Source organism: Aquila chrysaetos, chromosome 6 (assembly GCF_900496995.4).
Source record: "Aquila chrysaetos chrysaetos chromosome 6, bAquChr1.4, whole genome shotgun sequence".
NCBI classification, from domain to species: domain Eukaryota; kingdom Metazoa; phylum Chordata; class Aves; order Accipitriformes; family Accipitridae; genus Aquila; species Aquila chrysaetos.
The window spans coordinates 53,700,852-53,718,384 of record NC_044009.1 but is presented as its reverse complement, the minus strand read 5'-3'; the positions used below and the strand labels follow the sequence as shown (position 1 = coordinate 53,718,384).

The 17,533-nt window shown below is 51.0% G+C and overlaps 2 protein-coding genes across 3 annotated transcripts in view; one reads left to right on the top strand and one right to left on the bottom strand.

The window, feature by feature from the left end:
* Positions 1 to 4,613: 4,613 nt before the first annotated feature.
* On the bottom strand, positions 4,614 to 5,880 carry LOC115342622. Its single transcript, XM_030017160.1, has 2 exons — positions 5,778 to 5,880; positions 4,614 to 5,736 (listed from the first exon to the last, which is right to left on the bottom strand). Exons 1-2 carry the CDS (start codon positions 5,870 to 5,872, stop codon positions 5,169 to 5,171), a joined length of 663 nt encoding a protein of 220 aa, XP_029873020.1. The 5' UTR covers positions 5,873 to 5,880; the 3' UTR covers positions 4,614 to 5,168.
* Positions 5,881 to 11,852: 5,972 nt separating this feature from the next.
* ACVR1 (activin A receptor type 1) overlaps positions 11,853 to 17,533 on the top strand; it is a 72,606-nt gene continuing 66,925 nt past the window's right edge. Inside the window, exon 1 of one of the 2 annotated variants that reach the window (XM_030018053.2) lies at positions 11,853 to 11,910. In XM_030018053.2, coding sequence (XP_029873913.1) covers positions 11,903 to 11,910 — 8 coding nt within the window. In that variant the 5' untranslated portion in view covers positions 11,853 to 11,902. Of the gene's footprint in view, positions 11,911 to 12,431; positions 12,456 to 17,533 lie in introns of those variants that run through there. The other variant, XM_030018054.2, reaches the window with a different exon arrangement.

The window sequence follows — 17,533 nt, the reverse complement described above, 5'->3', positions numbered from 1 at the left end:
TGAACGTGAAGCGAGCCGACCGAAACGGGACGGACCATACGGGGTAAAAGTGGACCGCGTCGGTGCTTCTGCCTTTCCCGGTGCCGCCGGGAGGGTGGAGCAGTCGGACGGAGTTCGATGGGTCCCTCTCCCCAGCCTGCCTGTCCGGCTGGGCGACTCGGGGCTTTGGCAGAGCCGAGACCTGAGCACCGCCCTCTGTTTTCTCTCCCCGCTGTTCGTCTGCTTCGGTTATTAATTACTTGCCCCACTGTTGGTGGTGAGGCTTACTTGAACGACCTCGGGGCCCTCTGTGCTATGGTGCCTTTGCAGTGCAACAGGCGCTGCTGCTCTGAAAGCCTTACCTTGTTTGTGCTGCAGACGCTGTACAAACTCCTTCTGTAAAACCAAATCCAGCTCCCGGTGTAATTATTTACGCGCTAGCCAGCAGGCCTGGCAGGCCAGGCAGGCGTGCTGATGAAACATCAGTCCTCACCTGGGCTGGCAGTGCATCTCCATATCTGCACACAGACCCTCTAATAAATATTTACATTCCTGCGCTCACCTCCAGCTCTAGCAGTAATTATTTTATCAAGGCGATAAAAATAGCAGCCTGTAAGACAGCACTAGCAGTCAACTCTGAGCTGTGTATCCCAAGCCTTTATGAAAAATTAATTCAAAAATCAACGTCCTCAGACTGAAGGTCTAGGTCATCCCGGCCATACCGACAGTGCTGCTGGCCCGGCACCACGAGTGAGACCCACCGTTGCAGCACTGGCAGAAGATGTCGGCACTGCCAGTAACTCGGGCGGCTGCTCGAGGAGGGAGCACAGCTCCTGGCAGCCTGAGCTCGGCTGAAAAGAGCAGAGGGCAGCGGGTGCTGGCCCGTCCCTGGTGATGGGCTGGGAAACTTACCCATGCTGAAAGAAACTGCTTTTTTTCCAATGAATCTGGAGTTTGAGCAGGGTGCCTGGAAAGAAGAGGTGGGGTAACTGAAGCTGGCAAGGACAGCAGTGTGCAGGACCCTCCTGGCGGCTCAGAACTCGGGCCAAAGCAGGCAGCTGGGCTGAGCTGACCCCAGTGCCACATCGGGGATGTGCCAGCGGGGCTGCGGGGCATGAGATGCCCCCGAGGGGCTGCCACTGCTCACCAGGGCTTGTCCCCCCCGAGGGCAGGACACAAGCGGTTCAGCTGCTTGTGACAGATTCGGAGCTGTGCTGCCTTGCAGTGAAGTTAATGCTTTTTTTGCCCACAGGAGATCCTTCTGTGGCTCTCATCCACAGGACCACAGTGTTGAGCAGGGGATCCGTGGGGCAGTGAAACGCACTGAGGGGTCCAGCAGCTCCAGCAGAGCAGAGGGACCTGCTCCTCCGCAGGCAACGTCCACTGCCAGGGAGACGTGGGACTGCTGTGCAGGGTCAGACCCCGAGCAGCACTTCCAGGCACTGTGCTGGCTTTCCTCTACACCTCGGCACGTCCCTGCGCCATGCAGGGAGCCCTCGTCCCTCGTCCTGACCCCCGCCATCGACCTGATCAGCCTGCCCAGCCTTAGGGGCATCCCCGGTGCAGAGCAATCACTTTATCTGCAAACTGCGGGGACTTGGGCTAGACTGCAAGTAAGCGCATGGGGACAGCACGGGCAGCTCATGCGTGGGCTGCAGGCTGGACTCGGAGGGCATCTGTGAACCTGGGGGTGGCAGTTGTATTTGCCTACAAAATATGTATCAGCTCAGGCTGTTGGCCACTACGAGGGAGTGTTATCTGGTTTTGCCTTTACTACATAAGGCGCAGCACAGCAAAAGGCTCTTAAACATAAATATTTCAGAACTAATTTCAGTACCTTTATGGGTTTTTTTGAGGAAATGTGCTCATTTTCTTCTGCCTTTGTTAGAATAGATTTTTAATTAAATGGCTATAAAGTTAAAGCTAAACAAGCAGCCCCCATCCAGGAGAGCACTTCCCTTTTATTCCCTTTCCCCCGGTTTGTGTTCCTAGTCCCAGCCCTCCCCAGCCAGGGATGGTTGCTCACCCTTTGGCTCTGGCCAGGTGCTGGTTTTGCAGGCTGCCAGAGCAACACCGGCCTCCCCCTCCCTCCACTGCCCTGTTCAGCCCTATTTTCCTGCGATAGCTAAATTCAGAAATACCGTTGCCCAAATACCAGAGGAGGGTGCACGCGGCAACCAGCATTTGAGTGTTTCACCGCAGAGTCAAACCCAGGTTTGTTAGCCCAGTGCTGTGAAATGGAAGGAGAGCCTGAGAGCAGAGCTGGACCCGAAAGACAAAACCAGGTGGACCGAAGCTCGATTTTTGTAAATATGAAGGAGGGTTGTTCACGGACAGCTCAGGCCACCTCGGTCACGCAGGCGTCCCCAGGGGAAAGCTCCTCAAGCAGAGATAAAACCAGAGCTGGTGGGAGTTTCCCAGTGCCGAGCTCCAGTCCTGGACTGGACGGGGCACGGGGGTCCGGGGTGGGCAGGGGTCCGGGGAGGTGAGCGGCGCGGGGGCAGGCGGTGCGCTGGAGGTGCCCGGCGTGGGGAGGCATGTCACTTTTGGCATTGATGGCATTTTGAGGGCCACTCGCGGTCACTCGGTACTCCAGGACCGGTCACCCGAGAGTAGGCGGGTGCCTTCCCGGCAGCCAAGCAAAACCACAGCTCATGCTTTCTTCCTACCGCATTTCCAGTTCTTGTATCGGCGTACTGGGCCTGAAAAGGCCACAGGTGGCACCAGGTGGGGGACAAAACTTGGATGTGGTGCGATGCTGCTGGGCGCACAGGGTCTGCGCGTGGACATCTTCTGGGAGGAAACCCAGCGAAAATCCCGAGCGCTACAGAGGAGCCCTGCCCTGCAGCCTGTCTGTAAACGCACAGCCTTCTTGTCTTTCGGCCGGTCTCATTCCTTTGGGCAGTAACTCATGTTTTTAAGTGCCAGCACTGCTAAATTTGTAGAATGGTGGCTGTGGTGTCTTTTTCATGGAGGAGACAAGTCAAAGAAGGCAAAACTAAGGCAGATTGGTGAAAGAGGCTCGTTCTGCCCATTCGTTCACCCTAGCAAAGGAGCTGCACGCTGGCCGTGCCCCTGGGTTTAAGGTGCTCCCCGCTGCCACCCTCCTGCCTGCTCAGCCCCACGCCTGGTACAACTCTGCTGGCTCATTTCTCACCTCAGGTAATGAGAAAAGGCAATTTAATTAAGTATGCCAGGGCAGACAGCCTACCAATTGATCCATAGAGGAGCCTGATTTCAGCACTCACAACTTCAGGACAGTTTATATATGAGCTGTTAACTCCTCTAATTTCCAAATATCCAACTACGCAGGGTTATAATGTGGCAAGAGTGTCAGGTGTGCATGCAGTATATTCTCTGTGTAGCTGTTCTTTGTTTTCATACACCTCTCACTGCTAAATTATGAAAGCACTTCCTTTATTTGGCCAGCAGTTGCGATTCTGTCATTTAGATGAGTCTCAGATTATCACCAAATCTATAAAGTTTCCTTATTACTTTGCAAAAAAAAGCCTAAAACAAATAAATCACGTTAAGGCCAGTAGAGCAAAGCATCCTTTTTACAGCGATGACCTGGCTTTATTTCTTATTTCATGCTGGCACTCCTACCTGCTGAAAGCAGCTGCTCTGGGGAGGAGATGTACAACTGTTTATAACTGGTCCCCGTCCCTGACACGCAGCTCGCCCAAGCGCTGTTTGGAGCTGAGCTATGGCAGTGGCACTTTGCTATGGACCACAGTATATTTCAGCCACGTTTTATCATGCACGTGACAACTGCGCTCCCCAGAAAGGGCCCTGCAGATTAGCGGCCAGCTGGGTCGCTTTGAGCTCATCCAAGAGAGAAGGATGTAAGTCAGGCTGTAGCCTCATCCATGCCAGTCACAGAAGATCTGAAGAAATCTGGGACCTTCCGAAGTGCTTTATTTAAAACATAGCTGTATCTCACAGCACACGCTCCCCTTAACTGTGTTAGGCTGTCTGCCCTCTGATATATTGCCAGGTTATTTCTGTCACGTCCAATATTAACAGACATTCTCCCTCTTTCCCTTTCCAGCTGTTCAGAAGCATCACAGTGAGCAGACTTTGGGTCCTTGTCCCGGTCAGACGATGAATTACATGTCTTCCCTTCACCAGCTACTTAATCAGCTGTTGGAGAGGAAAATAAAGATGGTGCCTGGCTTTATGAGAAATGATTTATGAGAACTATCTTCATACTGAGGCTGCACCCCTTTTAGCCTTCACTTCAGAGGAGCTGCTAAGGACCTATCCTTTGCTGCTCTGATCTCATGCCCTGGGCTTTGGAGATATTTGAATCGCGGTCTCTGCTTGGCAGATGTTGGAAAAGGGTGGGCCAAGCCCTCACATCCAATACCTCCTCTCACTCCTAGGTCTAAATTTGGCAACCGTAGTCCACTTCTTTTTTCTTGTGTCCACTCTTCAAACGGAAGAGCATGTGTCAAGAGCTGCTCCAAAATACTTGGTGTGGTTTTCCAGCACAGAGCCTGGCCACAACCTCCAAGCAGAAGGCTGAAGAAATCTGTTGCAGAGTGGGTCTTTTAGGGTGCTGCAGGCGACGAGACCTTTGAGGGATTCCTCAGTCCACAGTGAGGTGGTAAGTCCTGAAAAAGACAAGTGGGAGAAGAGGACACCAGTGGGCGAGTTGACTGCTGGCCACCTGCGGTGCTCCTGCAGAGGCGAGGGCTCCCGCGATTCAACCCCAGGGCTTCGGACCGCAAGAAGACAGACCTGGAGCCTGGCTCAAAAATCTGGAAGCTTAAAAATGTTTTGGGTTTTTTTTCTGTATTGAGCCTTTGGGGTTTACATCTCAAGCTCCTTGCTGTGACCATAAGGATCAGAAGCCTCTTGTCTTATTCTTCCCAACCTCTGAGGTGTCCAGGGTGTCCAAGACCTGTGGCTTTGGGATGACCCCAAACCACTCCCGAGACGGGCCGGTGAGCGATGGCCGGCAGCTACCACCGCCCCTCGCCCGCTGCAGAGTGGCGGAGCCGCGCAGAACCTGCGCGCGAGGGAGGAACAGCCGCGCACGCAGCACCCCGGCGCAGACTGGTCAGGAGCAGCTTTCAGATCTCGGTGGTGACCGTAACGAAGGGTAGAACAGGAGCGGGAAGAAGAGACTCTTTGGTAACGTTTGATGTTGCTTTAGGCTTTTTCGAAAGCCAGGAACACCTTTATTAGACAACTGCGGGACCGAGGCATCGCTTTCTGCTTGCCTCGGTGCTTTCGCCCAGCTCCCCCCCTCGCTGCACCGGTGCCGGGGAGGCAGGAACGTCCCGCCGGGCAGCCTGGCACTGCGGGCTCCGCGGAGGGGCGAGGAGGGGGCGAGGGACAGGAGGCCATGTGCCGGCTCCGTGCGTGCAGACCGGGCCGTGCTTGCTCGCCGCCTTTCCATTCCAGGCGGTTTTTGCAGACCAACTGCCAGGGCCTCCACGGGAGCGGTGGGAGCGTTTAAATACACGCTCTGGCACGCGCATTGCTAAATCAGGCACTTTAAACCACTTTCCCTCTTTAATTACTGCCTTTGATTGGGGTCCCGGCAGGCTGATGACCGTAGCTCGTCCTTCTCCTGTCTCCTCCTCTGCCCCGCCGCGTCGGCCCATTTGACAAACTCTACCTTGCCCTTCGTGTGCCAGCAGCGGGCGGGTGGAGCCCCGCGAGGGTCCGCTCAGAGGCAGCCGCCGCCGCCACGCGTTACCCTTGGGGAGCACCGGTGGGCTTTTCCTCTGCCTCCTGGTGCCGTGAGAGCGCCCGGGGCTCCAGTGCTCACCGGTCACCCGCTGCCGCGCAGCCAGGGGTGACGTCCTTCTGCTGGCACGGACCCGAAGCAAGCGCAGAGAAGGGTTTGGGGATCCTTCAGCTGGGCTTGGCAACGGGACATTAATAACACGCGTTACAAGCCCTGGAACTTAAATATTTTGCTGCTATAAATGTTAGCAAGGAGAGATCTCGTTACATTTAAATGCCAGATGACAGAAGCAGAGGCCAAAAAAAGCACCCTTCCCAGCCAAGCGGGAGAGAAAGGGGCGACTGCGCCAGCGGGGCCATGGGGGTGCAGGGCCGGCACCGGGCGCGCCGGGGACGCCCACGCCAGGCAGGAGCGGGCAGGGGGACGGCCCGGACGCGGTGCCTCGGGCCATGGGGAGGCAGGGGCCGGTGCATCGCCCAGCAGAACCCCGCCGAGCGTGGCGGCGAGCAGGGCGCCGAGCGGAGGTGTGCCAGCGCCCAGTGCCCAGCACCCGCGGAGACGCGCTGTCGGCCGCGGGGGAGAGCTCGCCCGTATTACGGTCTCGGCGTTTGGAACGGTAAAGAGCTTGCCGGCTTTTCCACCCCGACCTCCCGCGCTCAGCCGCGTGCCCCGTGACTCCGTTCCGAGAGTTCTCATGGGCTGAAACTTGGCACGCGAGGTCTCCCACCCAGCTGGGGAGCAATTTTAATTGTTTGTTTTTCGACACGATTTCAATAAATTCCAGTTGGCTGTTCCTAAATAACACCCAGAGCAGAAAGAAGTTGCACGGCTGTGTGAAGTGAATCTTTGCAATTAGAGAACCTGAACATTTTGGTGGGTGTTTTGGTAAAAACAAAATGTTGCATGTGATCGGTCTGGAAAGCAAAGAAGACTAATTACAACTGCTACTTTAAAAAATGGAATGAAGATGAGTTCTGCTGCTAATGCTCAGATGCAAGAACATGGTTTGCTTAATTTAATAACACTGTGTAATTTGTGTAAAAGTGAATTAGTAGCAATCATATGTTATTGTTAATTACTTGGAGTTGGGTTCTCCTCTCCGTGCCCATACTGAATCGCACCTGGCTCCCCGATGCCACCAAAGGCTGTGGGATTTGCGACGTAAAGGTGTGTGTGCGATGTCAGGACTTGAACAAAGAGAAGCAAAGAAGGTGCTTGGGGCCAGGCCCTTTCCAGAGCAGCTGGGACAGCACACATGTCCTCCGTCCCGTCCTCACACTAATTAAATCTCCCCAGAGGAATTAATGGGGCTTTTGCACGCATGCACTGGAACTGTTAGGACAGGCCTCGCCGGCTGTCTTCAGCAGCCCGAGCGCAGCTCCTTTTGTGACTCACGCGCCTGACTCACAGACGCCTGATGAAATACATGTACTCTCAGTCAAATTTATCACAGCTAAATATTAAAACAAGCTCTTTAATTTCAAACCCAAGTACTTCCCGGGGTTTTCTCAGCAGCTGTACTCAGAGCGATGCTGTGCTGTACACTTGGGAAGGGGCAGTGATGTAACTGTCGCTACATTACAACTGAAAGGTTTGCTTATTTGCATATATATATATATATATATTTAGAAATTTCCCCAAGGCAAGAGAAAATAATTCATGACAAGCAGCAGCTTGGAAGGTCATCTGGATTATTATTTCTGTACCGCGGCTCACCTCCAACACATAAGCAAAGTCTTTATGTACTGATTTTAATAATGCTGAAAGAGTTTAAAACCTTAGCAATACTCCAAGGAATTAGTAGGTAGGCTTTTTCATGTACGGCCGCATTTCATCTACTTTAACAAAAATATCTTTTACTGTGTATTTCAGAAGGAATAATAGTGTTGGTTTGTGGGGTTTTTTTTGCTGAACAGGCCTCGTCATTCAGCTCCATACTGACCCTGAGCCATCCCACAGCTCTTCTGGTAGCAGCGGTGCCCGTCCAGGCAGCCCGGACCTGGTCAGGTCCCGGCAGCCCTGCCTGCTCCTCTCCTGTGGCGGGAGGGGAACGGTGCTCACCGCTCCGCAGCATTGCTGCCACACTGCCCGCTGTGTGACGAAGCCTCCCGCACCTCGCCCGCCGGGTCACGTGGAACTGCGCCGGCACAGGAAAATTCCCACAAACTTCTTTGAAGTAGACACGCTTTGAGAGTGCCGAGCAATCTGGCTAATTGCGGCGTGTGCCAAGTCGGAGCCGTGCTTGTGAGAATGGCAAATCTCCCATTCAATTGAAAAGACATTAGGAGTCTAAAGGGAGATCATCTTACTAAATGAGGTGACTGGTCTGGGGTCCAACAACTCCTTAGCCTTCCAAAAATTTCCTCTATGTCATCTTTAAACTGTGAGAGCTGTTTCTACACTCACAAAGCATTGCGAAGTGGTCTTACTTGAAATTTCAGCTGCTCCAGAGAGAGGCAGAATTTATGAAGTACAAAGGGGTTTCAGGTTACCACGGTAATAATTTCAAAACAGAGAAGCCTGATTTTGCTATACTTTCTGTCTTGTCGGGAGAGTTTTCTACATGGAAGGATGACAGGGTGAACCTGCTCTACAGCAAAAGGTGTGCTCTGCTTGCAATTGTTTTCTGGGGCCCACATACTTCTAAAGAGGATGATATTTGCATTAACATTAATGGGTTTATTCTAATGTCTGTGCGTGGCAATTTATGCGCATACTACTCCTTTCACATGGACGTGCCATTATTACACCTTGATTAATACAAACATTATCCAGGAAAAAGTTACAAACTGTACACTGGCATGGAAAGAGTAGCTACAACAGGTACTCTGCTGTGGATTGGAAGACCCCAAACTTAATCATGCTCCACTCCTTGCACAGCTGTGCAAAGTCAGCTATGCATGAATACGCTCATTAAACCCATAAAGCCTTTCCTTGGGGGACTGTAAAATACTTGAAAAGCTAGGTGTTTTAGTGCCCTCACTTGCCATCATGGCAGCCGAGGCACAGAGAAACAGCCCTGTGATCCTCCCCAAGTCAGTGGTCACCAGCAGAACCAGTGGTCCTGATTCTGAGACACCACTGCCAGCCATTAAACGAAACACCTTGTCACAATGCTCATCTTAGACTTCAGCCCTGTTTTTCTCCCCAGATAACGTTATTACAGACCAAATTCTACTTACGGTTGTAATTTCCTATCAACACTTATGGTACTGATAGAAAAGATGATTGAAAAAAACCTGCACCTTTTGGAAAGCGAATTTATTTGTAAGGATGCTTATAATGATGAATAAGAAGTGGTATTCAAAAGGACAGAAAAACAGTCTTTTACCAATTATGCTGAGATTACTTCACTAACCCAATTCTTCCCTCATCTTCACTATTATTAATTAAAAATCAGCTGCAGGTAAACTGTACGTGATCCAGTCACATGAGGCTGTGGGCAGGAGCTGCGGAGTCCTGATTCCAGTTTCTAGCACTGATTCCTGCTGTGGCTTTGAATGAGCACTTAGTAAGAGCTGCCCCTTAGCAAGCCACGTGTGGGTTACTTAGAAAATGACAGTTTCCAAAACTCATGTTGTTCCACCAAAGGTAAAGTAGAAACTTTTTCATACAAAGTGTTTCTAACCCATGCAGTTTCTCATGTCGCCTGGAAATCCTGCAACCTGTCATTAGTTAGAGATGGCTTTTAATCCAACAAAGTCAGCCGTGGTTATGAGCTCTATTAACTATGTGGGCTACTATTTTCAAAAGTGCTTTAGGCTGCAAATAAGCAGCTAGATTGTCAGAAGTGTTGGCTGTCAGCACCGCAAGTGGAGCCTCAAGGGAAGCTTGGCATTTCTGGAAATTTAGCTGTTTACTTAGATTCTGTAAAGTTGTATTTAGATACCCAACCTTTAGTCTTCTCTTTTGGAAAACGGTCCTTGTTAGAGCTGTATTTTCTCCTGAGGAACACCTACACACGAGCTACTTGAATGTCACATTCAGTTGTTTGGCAGTACACTGTGGAAAATTACTGGCCTTGTACTGTTGAGCCAAATGTAGACCTATCTGTATTTTTAAGGGAATTAGTATTCTTTCCTCTGTTTAAAACATTCCTATTACTCATAATGAGTCAAATCCTGGCCCCATTCGGAGAGTGGTGCATAAATGGGCTGTAAACACAAAGAAGCTTCTGAGGGAGCACTTCCCAAACCCTCTGTGCACCTGCCTTTTCCCAAGGGAACCAGCATGCGCCTCCCACCCCGACACCACCGCTGTGATTACTACCCATGTTGTCCCAGCCTGACTCATGCTACGTCTCCATGTCTTCTCTGTTTTCACTCCTCTTAGTCCCTCACCTCCTGTCTCACAGATGCTCATGTCACTGCTTGGAAAGTGCCGTATGTGTCAAGAAAAGGAACAAAATATGTCCTCCGTCATGTAGGAGAAATGACGCAGGGCGCAGCATGCCTCTCCTCTGGCCTGAAATCTTTCCCTGCCGCCTCCACAGCTGGAGGCGGTGGCTCAGCCAGCCTCGGGGTCTCGTTACTGTCACAAGAACACGGTTTGCTGTTGTCCTTGTGCAGACCTTTGGTGTCTGCCTCCCCTGGATCAGGAAGGAAACCTCTGTGGTTTGCCCGCTGGTATGTGCTGTGGGTTGTTGAAGCCCGCTGGGCTCCACGTCCATCAGCAGCAGGGCTGCGCACGGCGGTGCTGCCTGGGAAAACAAACATGGTCTAGCTCAGCCGTAAGCACAGAACGACGCTCCCGGGCGGGTGAGAGCGTACCACGGGGCGATGATGGCAGCCCCATGTTGATCGCAGAGGGACACGTAATGGCTGATAAGTCTGAAGTCTCTGGCAACAAAGTTGATGTTTCAGACAGGGTTTGACAAATGAGACCTGGCAGGATGGTTTCACACAGCCTGAGCTGGCGGTGTCACGGGACTCGCCTTCCTCAGTGCCTACTGAGCACTCTGCCCTCGTATCACTGTCTTGAGGAAAAGACGGAGCATCACAGGGAAGCCCTGTATCACGGGATTTAAGTCAGGAAGGTATGTGGAGCATCAGAAGGTCAGTATTATTTGGGAATTTCTGATGTAGTCAGTCTGCTTGGAATTGTTCAGGCTTGTTTAAAACGTGGGTTTTCACGTCCTTAATTCACCACGTGATAACTTAAGCGCTCCGTTGGTAGTAATTAGATGCAACTATTCTGGAAATCTGCCTCATTATCCCCCTTGGAAAGAAACCTGTGCCTTTTCAGGAACTCCCAGTGACGTTTACTTGGCGCAACTGGCACAGTGGCCGCGGTTCAACCCGAACCAATCAAAATGAGGGTGTTTTTGGTCACGGTAGCCTTAACGTACCCTAAAGCGGCGCAAAAGCCGCCTGCGGTCCGATTCTCGTCGTCGCGCGCTCTTCTCCCCTTCCGTCAGGTTCCACGTCCCTCCGAGACCTCCGCGGATGGTGCCTAGGACGTCCCAGGCTGTGCCGCTTCACGGGCCGCAGGTGTGCTCCCCGCCGGCCCCCCGGGACGCTGGCTGCCCCGCGGCCCTCCTCGGCCTCTCAGCGGGTTCCCCTGAGGCGAGGGCCTCTGCCCCCGGGACGGCTGGAGACCTCCTTCTCCCATCGGGGCCCGGTGCCGGGGGGAAGCCCAGCCTCAGGCCCGGCTGGGAGAGACCCCGTTACTCGCGGAGGAAGGCACCGGGCCCTCGCCCCACGGGGACGCTGCGTGGCGCTCCTCGGCCCGGGCCCCACGGGGCGCTAGGCCGCCCTGCCTTTGGTACGGGCGAGGGCGTTTCTGCCGCTGGATCGCTGGCGGCCTTGCCCGGCAGGAGCGGCGTCCGCGGTGGCGTCTGTGGACGCTCCTCTGCGGTCGGTGAGCGGCTCACCGGGGAGCCGAGCGGGGACGGCGGGGCGGCCGCCGCGCACCCCGCACCGCTCCCGCCAACGGCCGCCAGGGGGCGCGGCGCGGAGAAGCGCGGCGCGGAGAAGCGCGGCGCGGCGGGCGGAAGTGACGCGGCGGGACGGGAGTGACGGCTGCCGGCGGCCATTAGCGGGGCGGGGCGCTGCCGCCGCCGCCGCTCCGTCCCCTTTGTCAGCGCTCCGCCGCCGCGGGCGGGCGTGCGGGCGGGCCGCGGGCAGGGCGAGCGCCGGGCCGAGAGCGCGGCGGCCGCGCCGCCCCCGCCGCCCATGGCCAGCCCGCCGCGGCCCTAGCGCGACCGACGCCGCCGCCGCCGCGATGAGGAGGTGAGTGCAGCCGCCAGTCTGCCCGGGCGGGGCGGGGGCCGGGCCGAGGCGGCCCGGGGCTGCGGGAGGAGCCGCTTTGGGCTCGCCGGCCCGCCGCCGGTGACCGGCCGAGGCGAGCCGCCGCGGCGGGGCCGTGGGGGCCGGGCGGCGGGGCCGGGTCCCGGTCCCCGCGGCCCGGCGGGCGTGAGGGGCTCTGCCCGCCCCGCCGCGGGCCCTGCCGGTGCTCCGCCGGCTGCCTGCGCCGCGGTCCCTGCCGGGGGTCTGGGCGGGGGGGAGCCGGGAAATCCAGGAGGGAAAAATTCCTGCGGGCCGAGGGCGGGCTGCCCACCCCCCGCCCGCCCCGGGGCGGGAGACGCTTCGCTGAAAAGCGCCTTTTCTCGCGAAAAGCGAAGCCGAGGGTGCGGCGTGCCTCGGCAGCCGCTGTCACCCCGTCCCGCAGGCGGAGTCGCATCTCGGCTGCGGGAGGCGACACAAAGGATTTCGGTCCCCCCGTGACCGTCGCGAAACACGCGTGTCGCGGCTAACGGTATCGCTGTGGTTCTGCGGTAACCGAGGCTGCCGTGCCTGCAGAGAGGGGCACTGGTCTGGGGGGTCTCTCCTATTTTTTTTTCTCTTTTTTTAAAAAACTACACGAATGTCTTCAAGTTGGGGATGCAGAGTTGCGCTACATCAGAGCGAGCTCTCTTGGTGTGACTGTGCTGGCATTACTAATGTCAATATGCTGAAGGTCCGTGGTTTGACAGGAGAAAGAAAGTTAGAGGCCAAAGTCCCTCGTGCCTAATTAATCTGTTAAAGGCACTTCTTCCTTCCACTGCCGACTATGATGACGTTTTGCACAGTGAGTCCGTAGGGGTCTAAATCGGCCTGCTTATTTACAGCTACGCGGCTCTGAATTTCAGGAGGAGACAAAGGGGATGGCAGGACTGTTGCCTGAACACCAGCAAAAGCCTCAACGGGAGATGGAGGACGGGTCGCTAGAAGCAGGCAGTCATTTTTTCAGCCTGCTCAAATCTGTGTATTAACCTCCAGGCTTTTAAAACCACATGCTGGTCTGTGAAATCTGGGGCATGAATACAGTAGGGGAAGCTGCCTGGGCAGTCTTTCCAACTTTGTTAGTCTATAAAAATGTGTTAAAATAATTTGTTTCCAGCAGTACTTTTACAGTAAACTGGGACTTAAACTACTTGAGTTTCTCTCTCAGTGTGGGGAAAATAATCTTCAGCACATTTTGAAAGAGTAGGGGTTTACGTAGGTGTACTGGAGGGACTAATTCATCAAAACAGCCTTGTTACTGATGGCAGCATGAGGTGGAAAGTTTCAGGTTCTGGACCGAGCTGCAGAACTGGCACTTATGTATATAAACACTTTTTAGAAACGATGCGTCGAGCTTTCAGAAGAGAACAGGTTCTTTTCCCAAATCTCACGTGTTTTTGTGGTATGCATTGAAGCTCATCTGTCATGGATCTCATCCTTTCATTCAGGAAAACCTCTATGGTTGTTAGCAGTTTGCTGTGGGCAATGACAGGTCTATTTTTAAATCTTCGGTTTTCTTTTGTTTCCTGTAATAGGATCTTTATTATGATCCTTATACTTCATCTTCAGAGAAATGGTAGTGACCTGGAATGCGGCAGACACTTTGTAAATACTCTCCAAGTTCTGTCCTTGAAGGTCTAGTACTGTTTGAAGAGTACTGGGTTGCCTTGAAATTGAAATCGGTGAAGGCTGAAATCCTGGATATGGAAAGCTCTCAAGTGCAAGTCTGGTTCCTTTGATGACTGTAACTTTTTTTTGGAGGAGGTGTTACAGATCTATTTTAGGGGAACAAAAAGTTCCTGTATGCACTGTGCTCTCCCTCGGAGGTGTTAAGTGTGTGCAATGTTTTGAGAGGTTTGCCTTCCATCTCAGTATTTTGTTTGCTGGGATAAGACCTGCATTCCACTGCTTCCTTTCGGGGGGTGGGGGTGCTGCTCCTTGCCCAATGGCACAGGACTTGGGAGTAGTTACTGATCGCAAATCTCTGCTTATTTGTCTTCTCAGGCTGTAGTGACAGGTGTGTTTCATTTTGTCTGTCTCCATTTCAGGACAAACTTTAAGGTCGGTTGCTGTGACTTAGATCACCCCTCAACCATTTCAGTTTGTAAATAAGCAGCTCTTACAGGCCTAAATTGTAGTTAGGCCAAAACTATAGAAGGTGAGGCTGTTGTTTAAATGAAACAACCCGAGGAAAGAAAACTGTGTTACATATTTTTAGTTTTAAGTCTTATAACAGGTTTCAAAGTTGCAAGCTGAGAAAGGGAAATCATACTGACCCAGTACTGATTGTTTCCAGAGAGGTAGTGGACAGTCTCTGCATAAGTTCCACTGCACAGTAACTGTTGCTGACTGGTTTTCTCATGACTTATTTTTATATGTACATTAGGAAACTGGAAATATTTTGGTTGCATAGCTGTTGAGGTTGTTACTTAATGTTTATACTCTCTGTAGAGAACACTATGGCTCCATTAGTTACTTAAAAAAAGTATTCATGAAGACCTGAATGGTGTGTGCAGAAGTTCAGCCTCCATGGACTTAACTCATAAAGTAACTTTGGCCATATTATGTTCTTGGAGCTAGCAATTTAACATGCTTTGAGACATGAGAATTTTTTTTTAATGCCTTAGTAGCTGGATATTTGATATTCTGATGATAGTTTACACTTTTCTATATTAACATATATTAAGTTGGTTGCGTTTTTTTCTGCTGAGGTGACCTGCTAAAGCTCACCGCTAACAGCGTTTAGAAAGATACTTCTGCAGGAGAATGTGAATGTGTTGAGGAGCTGAGGTGAAAGGGGAGGGCTAAATATAGCCATTTCCTGCAAAACTTATCTATTTTTGAGGCTAGCTCTCCAAATGAAGTTTTTTGTCTCCCTAAGCCTACAGAGAGGGTTTCTTTTCCTGTTTTACTCTTCACAGATAACGTTGTAGTTGTCCACAGCCTGACTGCGGTTGGTAAGTCCCAGTGCAGGTGTAAGGGAAAACAAAGGGATTGGTGGCCAGGGCTGGGGGAGGCAGGAAGGCATGCGGCAACGTAACTTGACATAGTATCGTTTGCCTGTCTTCAGTCTGTGTCCAGCGGGCAAGGAATGGAGACTTGCATCATCTTGCCAAAACTGCCAGACACAGCAACAGCAGAGGCATCAAATAGCTTACTTGGGAGGGATGCAAATGAGTCTGGGAGAGGGATAAAAATCATTTGGAGAAACACCCTCACTCTCTCAATCCCTGCTCTGTCCTTGCATTGCTCTTTCACAAGCTGCATGCTTCTTGGGAAGGGAGAAAGCAGTGGGCTCTTTAGCAGTGAAGAAGCTCTTGGGGTAGGAAGAGAACATAGGCGGGGGAAAGAACACCAGTGGGGTGTTGTGGGTGGGTTGTGTTTGTGTTGGTTGTTGGTTTTTTTTTGTTTTTTTGGCCAGCTGGTACTCTGAAGTCATGCTTAAATTTAATAAAAGCCTGATGCTAAAATAGGATCTAGGGCCAGCCGTTGTAAAACAATTAGGCACCCTTTTAGCCCCCTTGTCCCTGCCAAAAAAAAAAAAAAGGCTGCTTGAATTCACTGACATTCTTAGGTATTTACACTCTCAAATGGGCATCTCAGTATCTGCTCTTGTATCTTTTATCTATTCTATGTGTATAAACAGATTAAAAGCTTAGCCCACTCACCTGTGTGGCTCTACAGGGCTACAGAAGAAAGGTTACAGCAGTGGTCTTGAATGCAGTAGATTTCAGAGTGGTAATTGCTCCCTTCTAGCCTCTCTGTCTATGAGAATTCATGGAGATCCGTTGGGGTGGATTGCAGGTTGGTCTTGATGAGGGTATACATGCGTATTAGGGGGTAGTTTATTTGCTTTGAGACCTGAGGGTAGTCAAGACTGAGACAGTTAAAGAGCATGTTAGTTACAAAGGTATCCAACACCGTCTAAAAACCCCTTTTTTAAATCCTGCTGTAGACAAGTTCAGCAACTACACATTAAGGACATAAGTCATTTACATCTTTTACATATCTGTACGTATCTGTAAAATAAGGAATGATGGTATTTCTTAGCAGTGTTGGAAAGCTGAATTCACATAAGTTTACAAAGTATTTTGGGATCATGAATTCAGAAAATGCTATTGACTATGAAATGTATGGAATTCCATGGAAATGCTTTCAATAAATTCCTTTTTTCTTTGCTATGTTTGCAGCCAAAACACAGGTTTAGACTAACGCTTTCAAAAGCATAAAAGTGTAGTCAAATAGCAATAAGTAGTTGTAATGAAATAGTTTTCTTTGTTATATTGGACCATGAGTATGCACGTGACCCAGTTTCAGCTGATAGGTAATCCCTTCCTTAAAGTGTGGTCTTTTGCAATTACGTGTATATAGCTCAGTGTTCACAGGTTCCTATTTCGAAGTGATTTGCATTTGTAAGTCTTACTGGTATTCAGTACATGCTCTCAGAATTTTAGTCTCATAACAAGTTCTACAGTGAACTAACTGATTATAAAGTGGCATTGAATCTAGCCTTTGACATTAATTCCGTGGGATGCTAACCATTTTCTAGAAGAAACATCAAGAGTGTGCCAACATTCCTAGTGAAATAAGTTCATTACTACTTTATATGAAAGAAAGCAGTAGTGTATTTTAGAAATGTGATGGTGTTCTTTGCTAGCAGTTCAGATGCTGACTTTCCCCTGGAAGGCCAGAACTGACCTTATGATTCATCTGCCGGTGAATAGTCAACATCAGGTGCTGCATCATGGTCTTTGCCAGTTATTATACGATCCCGTCTTTAAACAGGGTTCTTTTGATGTGCTCTTTCATTTCATGCTGAATTCATCCTGGTGGTTGGTGCTCCACCTTGTTTGCTGAACCAGTACTGGCTGTGAATGTTGCTCTGTGGCCTGGTAGCTATGCCTGGCAGGCCAGGCAGTGTGTTGGATCGCAGGGGCTGTTGGATGGAGTATTCTGCCCAGTTCTGGTTAGAACATGTTTTGCATTCTTTGTACCTGCAAATTAGTGTGCCACCAGCTCTTAAACACCTCTGAAGCCCCCAAGATCAACATCCCTCATCTCAAGTGGTCGTGCTCTGTTTGGTTGAAGTACAAAGGCAGCATAAGTCTCTAAGCAATCAGGATAACTCATTGTCCTTCAGATCGTTAGTTTCTTTATGCTCAGGACCTGTTGTTTTAGTTTTGCATGGTGTTGGCTTAGTCTTGTTCTGCAAAGCTTTGTGAGATGGTGTAGATGCAGCGTGTCTAAATAAACTGACTCTTTTGCTGAGGAGAGAAATGTTTGCATGGAAATATAGAGGTCTTAAAGTCACGACTGAAAGGTGAGTAAATGGGAAATCATGATTTTGCATTGTTTCTTATGATGTAAGAAATAGGGAATACCATGTGTAGTCAATAGTCAGCAGTTTTAAAATTAAAAAAAAATGTAGTGTTTGTGTGGTGCCTGTTTAAGTTATAGAATGATTGCAGTGGGACATTCAAGAGAAGTTTGTTTGTTTGGTTTTTTAAGAAAGGAATTGGATATGTTTGTAGGTCTGTGGGTGGACCATTTAAATACAGTGGTCCAGATGCAGTTTTGGGCTTGGGAATTT

Coding starts and splice junctions, on each gene's coding strand:
- LOC115342622 (XM_030017160.1), bottom strand. CDS start 5,872: ATGTCCCGTTGCCAAGCCCAGCTGAAGGATCCCCAAACCCTTCTCTGC. Junction 5,737..5,777: donor GGACGTCACCCCTGGCTGCG/CGGCAGCGGGTG, acceptor CCCCGGGCGCTC/TCACGGCACCAGGAGGCAGA.